This window comes from Tenrec ecaudatus, chromosome 17 (genome assembly GCF_050624435.1).
Source record: "Tenrec ecaudatus isolate mTenEca1 chromosome 17, mTenEca1.hap1, whole genome shotgun sequence".
In the NCBI taxonomy this organism is placed as follows: domain Eukaryota; kingdom Metazoa; phylum Chordata; class Mammalia; order Afrosoricida; family Tenrecidae; genus Tenrec; species Tenrec ecaudatus.
The window spans coordinates 31,045,405-31,058,429 of NC_134546.1; the positions used below are offsets into that span (position 1 = coordinate 31,045,405).

At 41.0% G+C, this 13,025-nt stretch overlaps 1 protein-coding gene across 3 annotated transcripts in view; it reads right to left on the reverse strand.

Moving 5' to 3' along the window:
* The window catches only part of MAP4K3 (mitogen-activated protein kinase kinase kinase kinase 3), a 180,041-nt gene that overhangs the window by 117,882 nt on the left and 49,134 nt on the right, over positions 1-13,025 (reverse strand). For all 3 annotated transcript variants that reach the window (XM_075535824.1, XM_075535823.1, XM_075535825.1), the window contains one exon: positions 4,371-4,428. In XM_075535824.1, coding sequence (XP_075391939.1) covers positions 4,371-4,428 — 58 coding nt within the window. Of the gene's footprint in view, positions 1-4,370; positions 4,429-13,025 lie in introns of those variants that run through there.

The window sequence follows — 13,025 nt, forward strand, 5'->3', positions numbered from 1 at the left end:
CCAGGGGAATTCTACCAAGTATTCAGAGAAAAGGTGACACTAATCCTACATACGACTCCTGAATATAAAAAAAGGATCGTAAACGAAAACTCATTTCATTAAGCAAGTATAACACTGAGATCAAAAACAGGCAAAGACCCCACAAGCATAGAAAACTACAGACCAATAGCTGACAGACACAAAAATCCTCAACAGAGTCCTAACCAATAGAATCCAACAATATATCAATACATACGCGAACACTATGTTTTACAATTTGTTTACAAAACAACCATATCACCTTCAAAGTACCCTCCATTACACTTAATAAATTTGTCAAATGTGCTATTCCATTCTTGGAAACATTTTTCAAACTCATCTGTTTCGATGGCTGAAAGCACCTCCCTTGTTTTCTCCTTCACCGCTTCGACAGCTTCAAATTGCTGTCCTTTCATGTTCCTCTATATTCTTGCAAACAAAAAGAAGTCACATGGAGCGAGGTCATGTGAGTCAGGTGTGGGGGGCAGGGAGGCATGCTGCTGCTTGCCCAAAACTGGTGCACTGAGATGGCTGCGTGAGCAGGTGCACTGTCCTGGTGGCAAAATCAGTTACCCATCTGCCACAAATCAGGCCTTATTTGTTGCACACGGTTATGCTATCTTTTCAGAACCTCTAAAGAGAAAGTTTGATTAACAGTCTGACACAGTGGAACAAACTCCAAATGTACTGACAGTCAACATTTTAATCCATTCGGGAAGTTGATGGATGCACAGAATGAGGTTTGTCATCAATTGACAAACCACTCATACACTTGAGTTTTTCCCATAGTGCTGTCCTTGTAAGCCGTGTTCAACATCCTAACCGTTTCTGCAGCATTTTTCCTGAGTAGTAAACAAAATTCCACAGCTGCATGCTGTTCCCTTAAATTGACCATCACAATAAACAAGGCTTGAGTAGAACTGCTTTTATGAACAAATTCACTGTGAGCAGAGAGAACCTTCCCAGGTGACGCCACTGGGTGCACTAACTCAGAGTGAGTTGCTCGATGCTCACCTAGTGGAAAAAATGCATACTATGAAAGTTCTGCTCCACCCAGAGCAATTCTGGTTTTTTTGAGTTCAAAAATGAACTCAAGAGTGATTAAAAGTCTAAACGTAAATCCTAGAGGTGAAAAGATCATCCATTAGGAAACAGAGACAAACTTAAGGATCCTATTGCAGTATATACATGTACTATCAACTATAACAAAGGAAGCACATACAGATGGCAAAATAGATCAGAAGGACCTACTAAAAATAAGATCCTTGTGTGCAGCCAGAGTCTTCACCAAGAGAGTAAAAAGAGTCCAGGAACCTGGGAACAATCTTTAGTAATGACACACGAACAAGGAACTAACCTCTACAATCTTGAGAATACTGAAAAGTCTCATTAAGAAACAACAACCAATATTCTAATTAAAAAGTGACCAAATAGACACGAACTGACAGTTCACCAAAACCGACCTTCAAATAGCTAACAAGCACATCAAAAATGCTCACTGGGAGATGCGAATCAAAACAAAGATGAGGTGTCATCTTACACTGACAATGAAGGACAGCTCAATTACAATGAATAAAGAGATAGCAAGAGCTGGCGAGGTTGCGGAGACACTGGGACTCTCCTACATGACTGGCGAGCCGACACACAAGTACACATGTTGAGGAAAGCAATAAATAAAACCAAAGTCAGCGCCAGCGGGTCCATTCGGACTCGTAGCAACACTCTGGGACAGAGTTGTAGAAAGTTTCATCTTATTCGCCCAGAGCAGCTGGTGGGTTAGAACAGCTGACCTTGTGGTTAGCAGCCCAATATGTAACCACCATGTTACCAGGTCCCCGGGTGCTACCTACAACAACTGAGAATGGAAATCCCGTAAGAGCCAGCAACACCTCTGCTTAGTCTAACCTTAGAGACATAAAGCAGACAACATAACACAAACACTCCCATCGTCTCAGCACTGTTCACTCCAGCACTATTCACACAACAAGGCTTAGTAACCACCCAAAAGTCCACCAGAACGGACAAAGCAATGCACACAACGGATACTTTGGGTCATTAAAAAACAGTGATGAAACTACTAAGCACCCCCAACATGGATGGGTCTGGAGAACACGATGCTGGGTGACGTTAATCAGTCACAAAAGGGAAAATTCTGCATGAGATCACTACTGTGTGGGCAAAACAGCAAGACAAAGAGAGGCGGCTGTTCTCAGGTCATGTAATAATTCAGTAATAATGTGGTGGTGTGTCTAAGGCTTAGGATCCATCTCTCACTCCTTAATTTTACATCTCAAAACCACTTCTTCAGGAGGCCTCACCTCAGCTGCGGCCAGTTTTTATTTCAGGGGGACAGGGACAAAGAGATCCTGCCATATACCACTGTCCCACAGATACCCCAGACGAAGATACTCCTGTAATGGTGAGCAGTGAATTTAAATGGAAACCTGTGTGTGTGTATGTGTGCGCGCGCACATATGTGGGTGTAATGTGCCTCCGAGGAAATGATTTCGCCTCTATTGGTGATTAAACAAAGGCACGGAGCCTGCCTTTGGGCAAAACCCTTAACATGACTTAGAAAGACTCCCAATGAGAGAATCTGCCCAGGGTTATGTTGTTCTAATCAAGCATTTTGGACTAAGTTTCCTTTCAGCCTTCAGTGACCCTCGCTGCATGCTATAGGGTACCTAGATCTAAGAGCGTGTCCTTTCCGTGTACAGAATCAAGATCATTATTCAGAATAAAGAAAAAAACCAATGTTCTGTCAGAATATAATTATGAGGGCGAGTCAAAAAAGTATACTACAAAAATCACAGAAACCTTAGAGGAAAATATTAAAACGTGACGTTACTGTTTTTCAACATATCTTTGATGTATGTCTATATCAGCGGTTCTCAACCTGTGATTGTGACTCCTTTGGGGGTCATCTAAGACCATCAGAAAACACATATTTCTGATGGTCTTAGGAACCAAGACACCGCTTCTCTATCCGTGTCCAGGTGGGTCTGTCCACAGGCAGATACCCCCACATACCCAGTTACCCATGCTACACCATGCTTCAAGACAAAATTTCATTGATTTGTCATTAGAAACAAATATTTTGCAATATATAATTACATATTGTTTCTGTGACTCATCACTAAGCTCTAATGATATTCAATTTGTAACAATGAAAATATATCCTGCATACCAGACATATACATTATGCTTCATAACAGTAGCAAAATTACAGTTATGAAGTAGCAATGGAAATAATGTTATGGTTGCGGTCACCACCACATGACGCACTGTATTAAAGGGTCACGGCATTAGGGAGGTTGAGAACCACTGCTATATATATTTTTGAAGGTGGTGTTTCCATCTCCCCAACCCTTCCATTGAGAATTTGGGCACCCTGTGATTTCCATCACATGGAAATGGAAGTTTTGGCATGTTCCACAGACTCGAACCACGTTCTTTTGGAAGTATGGTGAGAACGCTAACGTTTCCCAGCGGAATTCTTATCGAGCAGCCTTTGAGAATAGCAGGTTCATTGTCACATCGCGGGGAAAGTTTTCTCAGCACAATCCACCTTTTTCATTTTCTTCAAACTTCTTCTGAATAAACCCCTTTATTGTCTCATATCTAAACCAGTCACCATCATCTTCTGAGTCGACGGACCTCTATGCCTTAGACTCGCCAGCCCGGCAGATCTCCTCAGAAGGCTGCTTTGCTTGGACTTTTTAAAGGCACCCCAATGAGACTAAGACAAGTGTATTGTTGAAAGAACTTATTTGCAGCCATTCACTGACTGCTTATGTTAAACACATTTTGTTCGGAATAAACTGATGCATGTATACATGGAAACCTTAGTGGTATTATTTTATGTGTGTGTGTGTAAACTATATCAAATGATGACATATATACATCATCTCCAAACCCAAACACACACACACACACACAAAACCAAACCCACTGCCATCGAGTCAATGCTGACTCTTAGCGAGCCTCTAAGGGTTTACAGAAATCAAAGCCCAGTCTTTCCCCCGCAGAGCTGCTGATGGTTTTGAACTGCCAACCATGCAGATCACAGCCCAGTGTTTAACCACTATACCTCCAGGCTTCCTGGGGTGTGTGTGTGTGTGTGTGTGTGTGTGTGTGTGTGTGTGTGTGTGTGTGTGTGTGTACACTAGAAAGGACTCTCTATAACTAGACTTCAGTTGACATGATCACAATAATGGGGCTCAGTCTATCCATTAGGTCACAATTACTGTCTACATCGGGAGGAAGGAAGACAAGCATCATGATGACAAGCCTGAAGATATACACAATAACTTCTTAGCAAACTAAGAATGATTAAATTGCACATCATTTACCTGGTTCCAATTTTATTACTTTAATTGCTGCCAATTCACCAGTGTTAACATTCCGTGCCTAAAAAAAAAAAGACAAAAAGCTGTATGAAATGTTATTTTAGCTTACTATTTGTTTCAATAGATAAGAGAACTATTTTTAATGAGCTGAAAAACTATTTGCATTAATAAAACTAGTATAGTCTTCACAATGAATCTCCTCATTAATTCATGTACAAACTTAATAACAGTAATAACAATAGCTCACACACACAGAAAGCTTAGTGTATACCAGGTACTAATATACATATCTTAGTAGTGAACATATATATATTCACATTAACTCATTTAACCACCATCACAATCCTGAGTTAGGTACTAATCTATTCTTATGGTGATGAGAAAATTGAAGCACAGAGAGGTTACGGACTTGCCAAGGTCCGTAACCACAGCTAGTTAACAACAGTGCTGAATTCAAACCTAGGCAGACACGCTGGCTCCCGAATATGAGCTTTAACGCATTACACTACGCTGCTATGCCCTTCAAAAGCTAACTATAATTTTGAATTGATTAATTAGCTTTGAATTTTTAAATTAAGATGTTAATCCTGGAATGGGAAGGCTGAAGCAGTTATATGGTGATGGAAACAGGCCCGCTACTATCTTCCTTGAAAACACACGTCATGACGGAGTCAGTAACTGGTTCCAAACAAACCACATCTATTATTTATTACCGGTCCCGGGTTAACAAAAAATCACCTTTAAAGATCAATTCATAGAATGAGATTCATGATCATTATATAAAAATAGGCAGAAGCTGTCTTTTCAATGTAACGAACAATATCAGCCATCCTTCATGGATTTAACATACTCTAATATTGTACCAGAGATGTCAAATGGTATTTTAAATTATTAACTGAAAGAAACTACATAAATTATTTTTTCAAATCCATCAGTGTCGGCCAATATGTGCAACATTCTGAATCATTCCTGTGTCCAGATTTCTCAACCACAACATTGCAACGTGAAGATCAGCAATCACCCCCAGAGCTCCATGCCCGCATCATCAGTGGAATCCTGAGAACGCTGGGACCCTGAAACTATCAACCAGGGATCTGGAAAGATAGACAGCTCTTCCTATTCCAGGGGGGATATTAAGAGGAACAGTTTCTTGAAAAATGTATTTCTAAAATGTTATTTCAAACAAAATCCCTGTAACTAACAAGATCAAGATGCCAACTTGTAATGGGGAGGACTACACAGATTTGAGCAGTCAGTTCAAGTGAATTCAATTTCTGTTAACAGACGGATGTTTCAAATACACAGTGTCTTGGTTAAGTATTTGTCTCCTTCTTACGATGAGAAGATTAACAAAACCGAAATGTAATTCTGAAAGCAGTTGGGAGAGGAGACAAACATGGAAAATCTTCTGCTCTGTCAAGCCAACGTTGGTCAGAAAGTTTCGCAAACACTATACGACTGTTGGACATTTCTCACACTCCTGTGTCTGTTTTCCCTGAGGCTCTGCTTTTGTAGCATCTCAAAAGAAAATAGGACACGATGCTGCTCCCTCCAATTCTTAACGTTTTTTTAATCTTTTCCATTATTTTGGATTTTGGCTTACTGAAAAGAAACATGTGATTCTATTGTGGAATAGCAGAGAAAGTTAGAATAATAATTTTTTTATAGCTGAAATTTGGTCCCCAAATGACCACAGGAGGGCACACTCTGTATTACCAACAAAAATCTCCCAAAATTTCCATCCAAGGAGGTTGCACATAATGCGCTCCATCCATTAAAAATGGATTTATGGTTGCTCAGTACGAGCACAAGCAAGGGGGCTCCAAAAATACCATGGAAATAATAGAATAAAAAGAGAATGGGAGTTTCTTACGAACCTCTGAAGTCTCTTTCGTACTTGAATTTAAAATTCTATCATTAAACTACTGATGCGTGAGTGATTTCCCAGTCAGTGTTTACAAGCTTTAAAAGGTAAAGAGTTTTCAAAAGGTAAATAATTCTAGAATGTTTTAAAATGTAAAAAAGTTTTAAAATATGGCAAGTGCAAAACACACACACACACACACACAGCTGTCTAAAACATTTCCCAACATGTAGCTTATTGAGGTGCCTGGGCGTGCTATCAAGTGTAATGGTTGGATGGCTCGGGGGAGTGGCTCCCACTCACCAGTTATACTCCACAGGAGACGAGCCTATCTGTTCCCATCAGGACACACGGTCACAGAAACTCTGTATAGGCTAGTTATGAGTAGGAATGAATCTACTTATAGGCAATGGACCACGGAACATTTTCTTTGATAGCAATAAGAGAATTTATAGAAATAGAACAAATGATTAAGGGGGAAAATCCTTGCAAAACTTTTTAGCTTTTCCTCATCAAAATCCCAGGGCTTATTAATAAAAGGTCTTTAAAGTATTAGCACCACTTGTCTGTCAGTTTGTCTTACTGCGGTAGCTTGTGTGTTCCTCTCATGGACTCAGGAAGCAAGGGAACTGGTATTTTAAAACACCAGCAGGGTGCCCAAAGTGATCAGGTTTCAGCTGAGCTTCCAGACTAAGAAGACTAAATGGGCTGCCAGAGGAATTAGGCGCTGTAAACCATATGGAAAGCATCGAAATAACCCGTGATACGCAGACGACACAACCTTGCTTGCCGAAAGTGAGGAGGACTTGAAGCACTTGCTGACGAAGATCAAGGACCACAGCCTACAGTATGGACGGCAACTCAACGTAAAGGAGGCCCAAATCCTCACAACTGGACCAGTAGACAGCACAATGTCAGGGAGAGAAAAGATTGGTGTCGCAAAGATTTCACCTTCTTTGTATCCAGTGCTCCATTGAGTAAATCTGCTTCATGAGACCTCATGGTATTGAAAAGCAAAGATGTGACTTTGAGGGCCAGTGTGCACCTGACTCAAAAGCCATGGGCTTTTCAACTGACACCTATGCATGTGAGTATTGAATACCGAATCAGGAAGACTGGCTAACTGATGCATTGGATGGTGGTGCTGGAGAAGAATATCGAAAGTGCCAGAAGAACAAACACATCTGTCTAGGAAGAAACACAGCCAGAATGTGCCTGAGAAGCAAGTGTGGTAGTTACATAATTTCATGTCAACCTGAAGAGATAGGACAGTTGTAGGGGTGGAGTCTAGCCTGTCAATAGGTCACAACCTGATGGTGCCTCCTTGTGAGCGTGACCTCCTCCTAAGGAGGGTCCTGGAAACCCCCCCCACCCCACCCCCGTCTTCATTTTCCTGATGGCTGACTCTGATTGCTGCCAGAGCCCTGCCACCACCGCTGGATCCAGAAGACTCTGCACCCCTCAACTTGTGATATTCCTGCATTCTGCATCATTGCTTGTGACTGAGTGAGTCTGAAGAGGGGCATATGGACTAATTCCAGACTTATGAATTTGAGTTGGACTGGGCTGAGATATTTTCTTGCCATACACTTACTTCTTTTTTTAAATCATTTTATTAGGGGCTCATACAACTCTTATCACAATCCATACATACATCAATTGTGTCAAGTACATTTGTACGTATGTTGCCCTCATCATTCTCAACACACCTGCTTTCTACTTGAGCCCTTGGTATCAGCTCATTTTCCCCTCCCTCCCCTTCTCCCCCTGAACCTTGATAATTTATAAATTATTATTTTGTCATCTCTTACACCATCCGACGTCTCCCCTCACCCCCTTCTCCACTGTCCATCCCCCAGAGAGAAGGTTATGTGTAGATCCTTGTAAACTGTTTCCCCTTTCTCCCTCACCTTCCCTCCACCCTCCCGGTATTTTGATATAAAGCATATGTGAGTGTCACTGGATTTGTTTCTGTCGTCAACCCGGCCTCACACTGCCAGGATGGCAAGAGTTTGTCTCACCTGCTTTGGACACGCTATCAAGAGAGCTCAATCGCTGGAGGAAGACTAACAGAGGGCAGCGAACGAGGAGCATCCTCAAGGAGCTGGACTGACACAGTGGCTGCAACATGGGCTCGCCCTTCAGAACAACTGAGAGGATGGTGCGGGCCTGGTTTAAGTGCTGTACACAGTGTCATTTGCACCTAACAACAATAACAAAGTATTCTACCTCGTCACGAATTTAATTCTTCTGGCTAAAATCAATGATATTTTATTGTCTCTAAATCAGCAAGGATCAGGGGTAAATTTAAAAATTCAACATCATCTGGTCTCTCTCATACTCTGCAGTAGCCGATACATCTTTTTTGGAGTTCTCCCCTAATCTATCACGTAGAGCAACCTTAAAAAAAATAAGAACAGGTGAATATTGTAAATAATTTCCCTGCATAAAATTCAACTTTTCTAATTAAGTATTAGTAATGTAAGTTTTTCAGGAGTGTTAAAACTGAGGACAAATATCCCATGTATGTAGACTTAGTGTTCTGCCACATTGCTGGTCTACCCACTATTTTTCCTACTTGGTCCTAAAGTGATGTTTCTACTATGCCATTCATGAGCTTAAACGTTTTCAGTTGTACACCTGCCGTTGAAAACAAAATTGCAAATTCCTTGTCACAGTACTTAAAATTTACACTAAAGCATTTGTAAGCATAGCTTTATTGAGATCTCTAATACACCCTTATAACACACATTGTCCAGTGGTAGTAATTTTAGAGGTGAATAACCAACAATTTCAGAACATTTTCATCTGTTCAAACTAAAACCCTCAGCCCACCGCAGGCATTCCCTATTCTTCCACCTTCCAGTTCCTGGTAACCACTAATCTATTTTCTAGGATTCAACTAAGCTGGATATGTCATAGAAATAGAATCACAAAATCTGTGCTATTTTTTATTGACCTTCTTCCCTTTATGTATGTTTTAAGTTCATCCATGTTGCAGCATTTTTGAAGACTTATTGATGGCCAAATATTATGCATTATACAAAAATAACCATATTTGTTTATTCACTCAATCAGTTGATGGGTATTTGGGCTGTTTTTACTTTGGGGTTGTTATAAATAGTGCTGTATGAATGTTCTGACCTGTGTTTTCAAATTTCTTGTATAAATACCAGGTGAAACTGTTGGAACACTTGGAAACTGCTCAACGTTTTAAGGCACTGCCCCCTGTCTTCCAAGCAATTCTAAAGTGACGGTGTCAACCAGGGAACAGATGGACTTCGGACCTCTCCTTGAATTTTACCTCAGTACAAGAATAGTTTGTTCTAGTAATGGCCTGGTACTCTTTGATACTCACCTTCCAGACACAGTCGCAGAAGACAAAATAGTTACATAAGTAAAGGTGGTGAAGAAAGGTGATGGTGCCTGGCTTTTCAAAGCTATAGCGTCTAGGGTCTTAAAGGCTTATACTGAAACAAGCGGCCTTCTAGCAGGGAAGCAACGGAGCCTACATGGAAAAAGCACCCAGCCTGTGTGATCATGAAGTGGTACCAGAAGTTCAAAACAAGCAACCAACTCAATGTGAAAGGGAGTGGATGTAGTGGAGATCCAAAACCCATCTGTAAGAAAATTGAACAGTCCCTCTCAGGGGGGCACCAGGGAAGGGATGATAAATCCAGGATGGGAATGGCACTGATGAACCACACAACTATCCTCTAGTTCCTTAATACTTACTTCCCTTACTATTATGTTTTTAAAATATTTTTCCTCATTAAGTATGTTAGATTTACATATGTTCATTTATATACTTAAGATTGTTAGGTATATGAAAATCAAGACAGATAACCCTTAAGAAACAATAACAGGAGTAATGGTTCCCTGAGGGTAGGGGAAGGGAGGGGGTAGCTGATAGCATTGAAGATTGTATAATTCCACTAGAATGAATAACAGAATTAAAAGTGAATGGCTATATTGGATTATGTAAGAGATGGCAAAAAAACAAAAACAAAAAGAAGGGTTCCTTGAGGGTAGGGTGGGGAGGGAGTGGACAATGGGGAGCTGACAGCAAGGAGTTGAACAAAGAGGAACATGCTTTGCAACTGATTGTGGCAGCAATGGAACAAACTGTTTGATGTGTTTGAACTATGGGATGTTAAGACACCTGTAAGAGTTCCCAATAAAATGAGTAAAAACTTCAGTTAAATTAAAAATGGTGGTGTCCTTTTACAAGTGCATTACAACCCACAGTTTTGCAAGTTCCAATTTTTCCACATCCTTTTAAGCATTTGTTTTGTCTTTTTATTTTAGCCATTCTCACTGCCATTGAGACAATGCTGACTCAGCAACCCTGCAGAACTACCTCTGCGGATGTCTGACACTAACTCTTGACAGGAGTAGAGACCCTGGTCTTTCTCCTAAGCTGGTTTTCGAACTGCTGACTTTGTGACTCGTAGCCCAACGTGTTACTCTTAGGCCACCAGGGTTCCTAGTGGTTAGAAAGCATGTCACTTGAATTTGATTTGCACTTCACTAACAAGTAATGCTGTTGAGCTTCATTTATGTGATTATTGCCCCCACAAGAACATTTTTGAAGAATTATCCACTTAATCCTTTTCTCTCTGGACTGTCTTTGTTGTGGAGCTGGTAAGAGCACTTTATAAATTGCAGATGCATCAAAACCTTCTGAGTTACATGCTTTAACTAATAATTCCTCCCCTTCTCGAGGCTGCCCTCCCACTTTCTTGATGATGTCCTTTGAAGTCCGGGTTTGGTTTTTGTTTTCATTTCAGTGAAATGACTTATCTAGATTTTGTCAGTTATGTTTCTGGTGTTATACTTAGAGACCTTCATAAAGTCATCTAACACGAGATAAAGATTTAGCCTAGGCTGTCTTTTCAGAGCTTTACCGTTGAGTACATTTGGAGCTGATCCGTTCGGGCTAATTTCTCATATGGTATGAAGTAGGGCTTCCACTTCATTCTTTGGCATGAGGCTACTGAGTCGTGAAATCAAGCAGTTTAACTATAGAACCCGAAGCCAGCCTATCTTACTAGCCACTCCCTAATTTGCACTTCCTAGTTTAGCCAAACTAATAAGCAACCTGCCATTCCGCAATGCTAGCCACTGTTTCATTCTCTATCCTTATAGTTTGCCTTTTCAAAAACGTCATATAAATGAAACCAACCATCATATAACCTTTTCAAACTGTCTTTTTTCTTTAGCCTAATGACTTCAGTTTTGCTCTTTGGCGCTTACTGACTAACCCACACGTGTCCCGCTCCTTCCCCTGGCCCTACTTCAGAGACAGTCTTCAAGGATCAGTACAAGTTACCAAGGCTTCTCAAAAGCCTTCTCTTGACCCTGGTCCCATACCCTATTCTAGTTTAGGAGACGGACAAATACACACTCACGGATTCTGGGTCACGCTTCTCGAATGGTACCGAACCGAGGAGGCAAATCCTACAGATCTGGAACTGACAAGCACAAACAGTGGTTCTTGCACATGATTAAGTTTCAAAGCAGTCCCAGAATTCTGTTTGGGCCAGTTAGCCTCTAAGAGGCTATTCAGACTAGAACTAGTTTGGGAAAGGATTTTTCTGAGATTAATTTATGCTGACAACTGAGTTATTTCCAACTATGAATAAAGTTCCTGAGTTTGGCAGTAAACTACAACACTATCAAAAAGTAATCATTAAGAGACAAAATGTGCTAGGAACGATGCAAATTCAGTTAGAGATAGTAAGTGTCAGTGAAAAACAAACAAACAAAATCTGAACAGTGTATTTACCAAGAACTCCAGGGCATCGAGAGTGTACTACTTAAATATGAATCTGTATCAAGGTTCTGACATGGGCGCTAAAAACTGCAAACATCAGGCTTGCCTCTGCCGGTAACAAGAAGTGGGATCTGAGTGAGCAAGTGATTTTGCTTGTATCCTCTTTCCCACCTTCCACCCCAAATTTAAAGCAACAAGAAAGGAGATTGGTTCTAAGGTTCCTAATCCTAAAAATCATTTTAACATCAAATGACCACAATCTAAATTAATGGGTTTCAAATGTGGAATTAATTGGCTGATTGTAAACAAATTACGCAACAAACTTAAAAAAAACATCACAGATGATTGTTTTGAGTCAGCGTGGAATCCATATTTAATTATCCAAATTCTTCTCATACATACGCAGACCTATGTTTAAGACCGAGCTTAAAGCACTGTGCCGTCTGAGTTTTATAAAAGGTAAGCGGCAGCCTCTGGGGCCCCAGAGGTGTCACGGTGATGACTTCATGAAGGAGATGCCACTGAAACAAGAGGAGCTGGGCTGCAACCAGAGGAAAGAGGGGCCGAGGACGATGAGACAGACAGCACGGCATCAGCAAATGCACCGGACAGAAAAACAGAGGCTTTTTTGAGTCTATTAACTCAACTCACAGCCACAAGGTCCGTTCCAATTCACAGCAAGTCTCCAGTGGGTTTCCCAGACTGTCAATCTTTACAGCAACAGATGGCCGTTCTGTAGCTGGTGGACTGGAATTGCCAACTTGGCTGCTAGCAACCCAATGCTTATCTGAGCCGGCCACTGGGCCCTCCCGCCCTTCAGAGGGGCACTATCAGCTTGGTGACGTACATCCTGGTTTGCCAGCAGCCTTGTTAATAGGGTCTGCTTCCACTCTCAAACAAGAACACTTCATTTATTTCCTTTGGATAATAAATGATATGGTCACTCTATAATTAACCCTGACGGAACATGAAAAGGAAACTGAGAAAATTCTTTAAAATAGGGGTCAAAAGGCGCCAC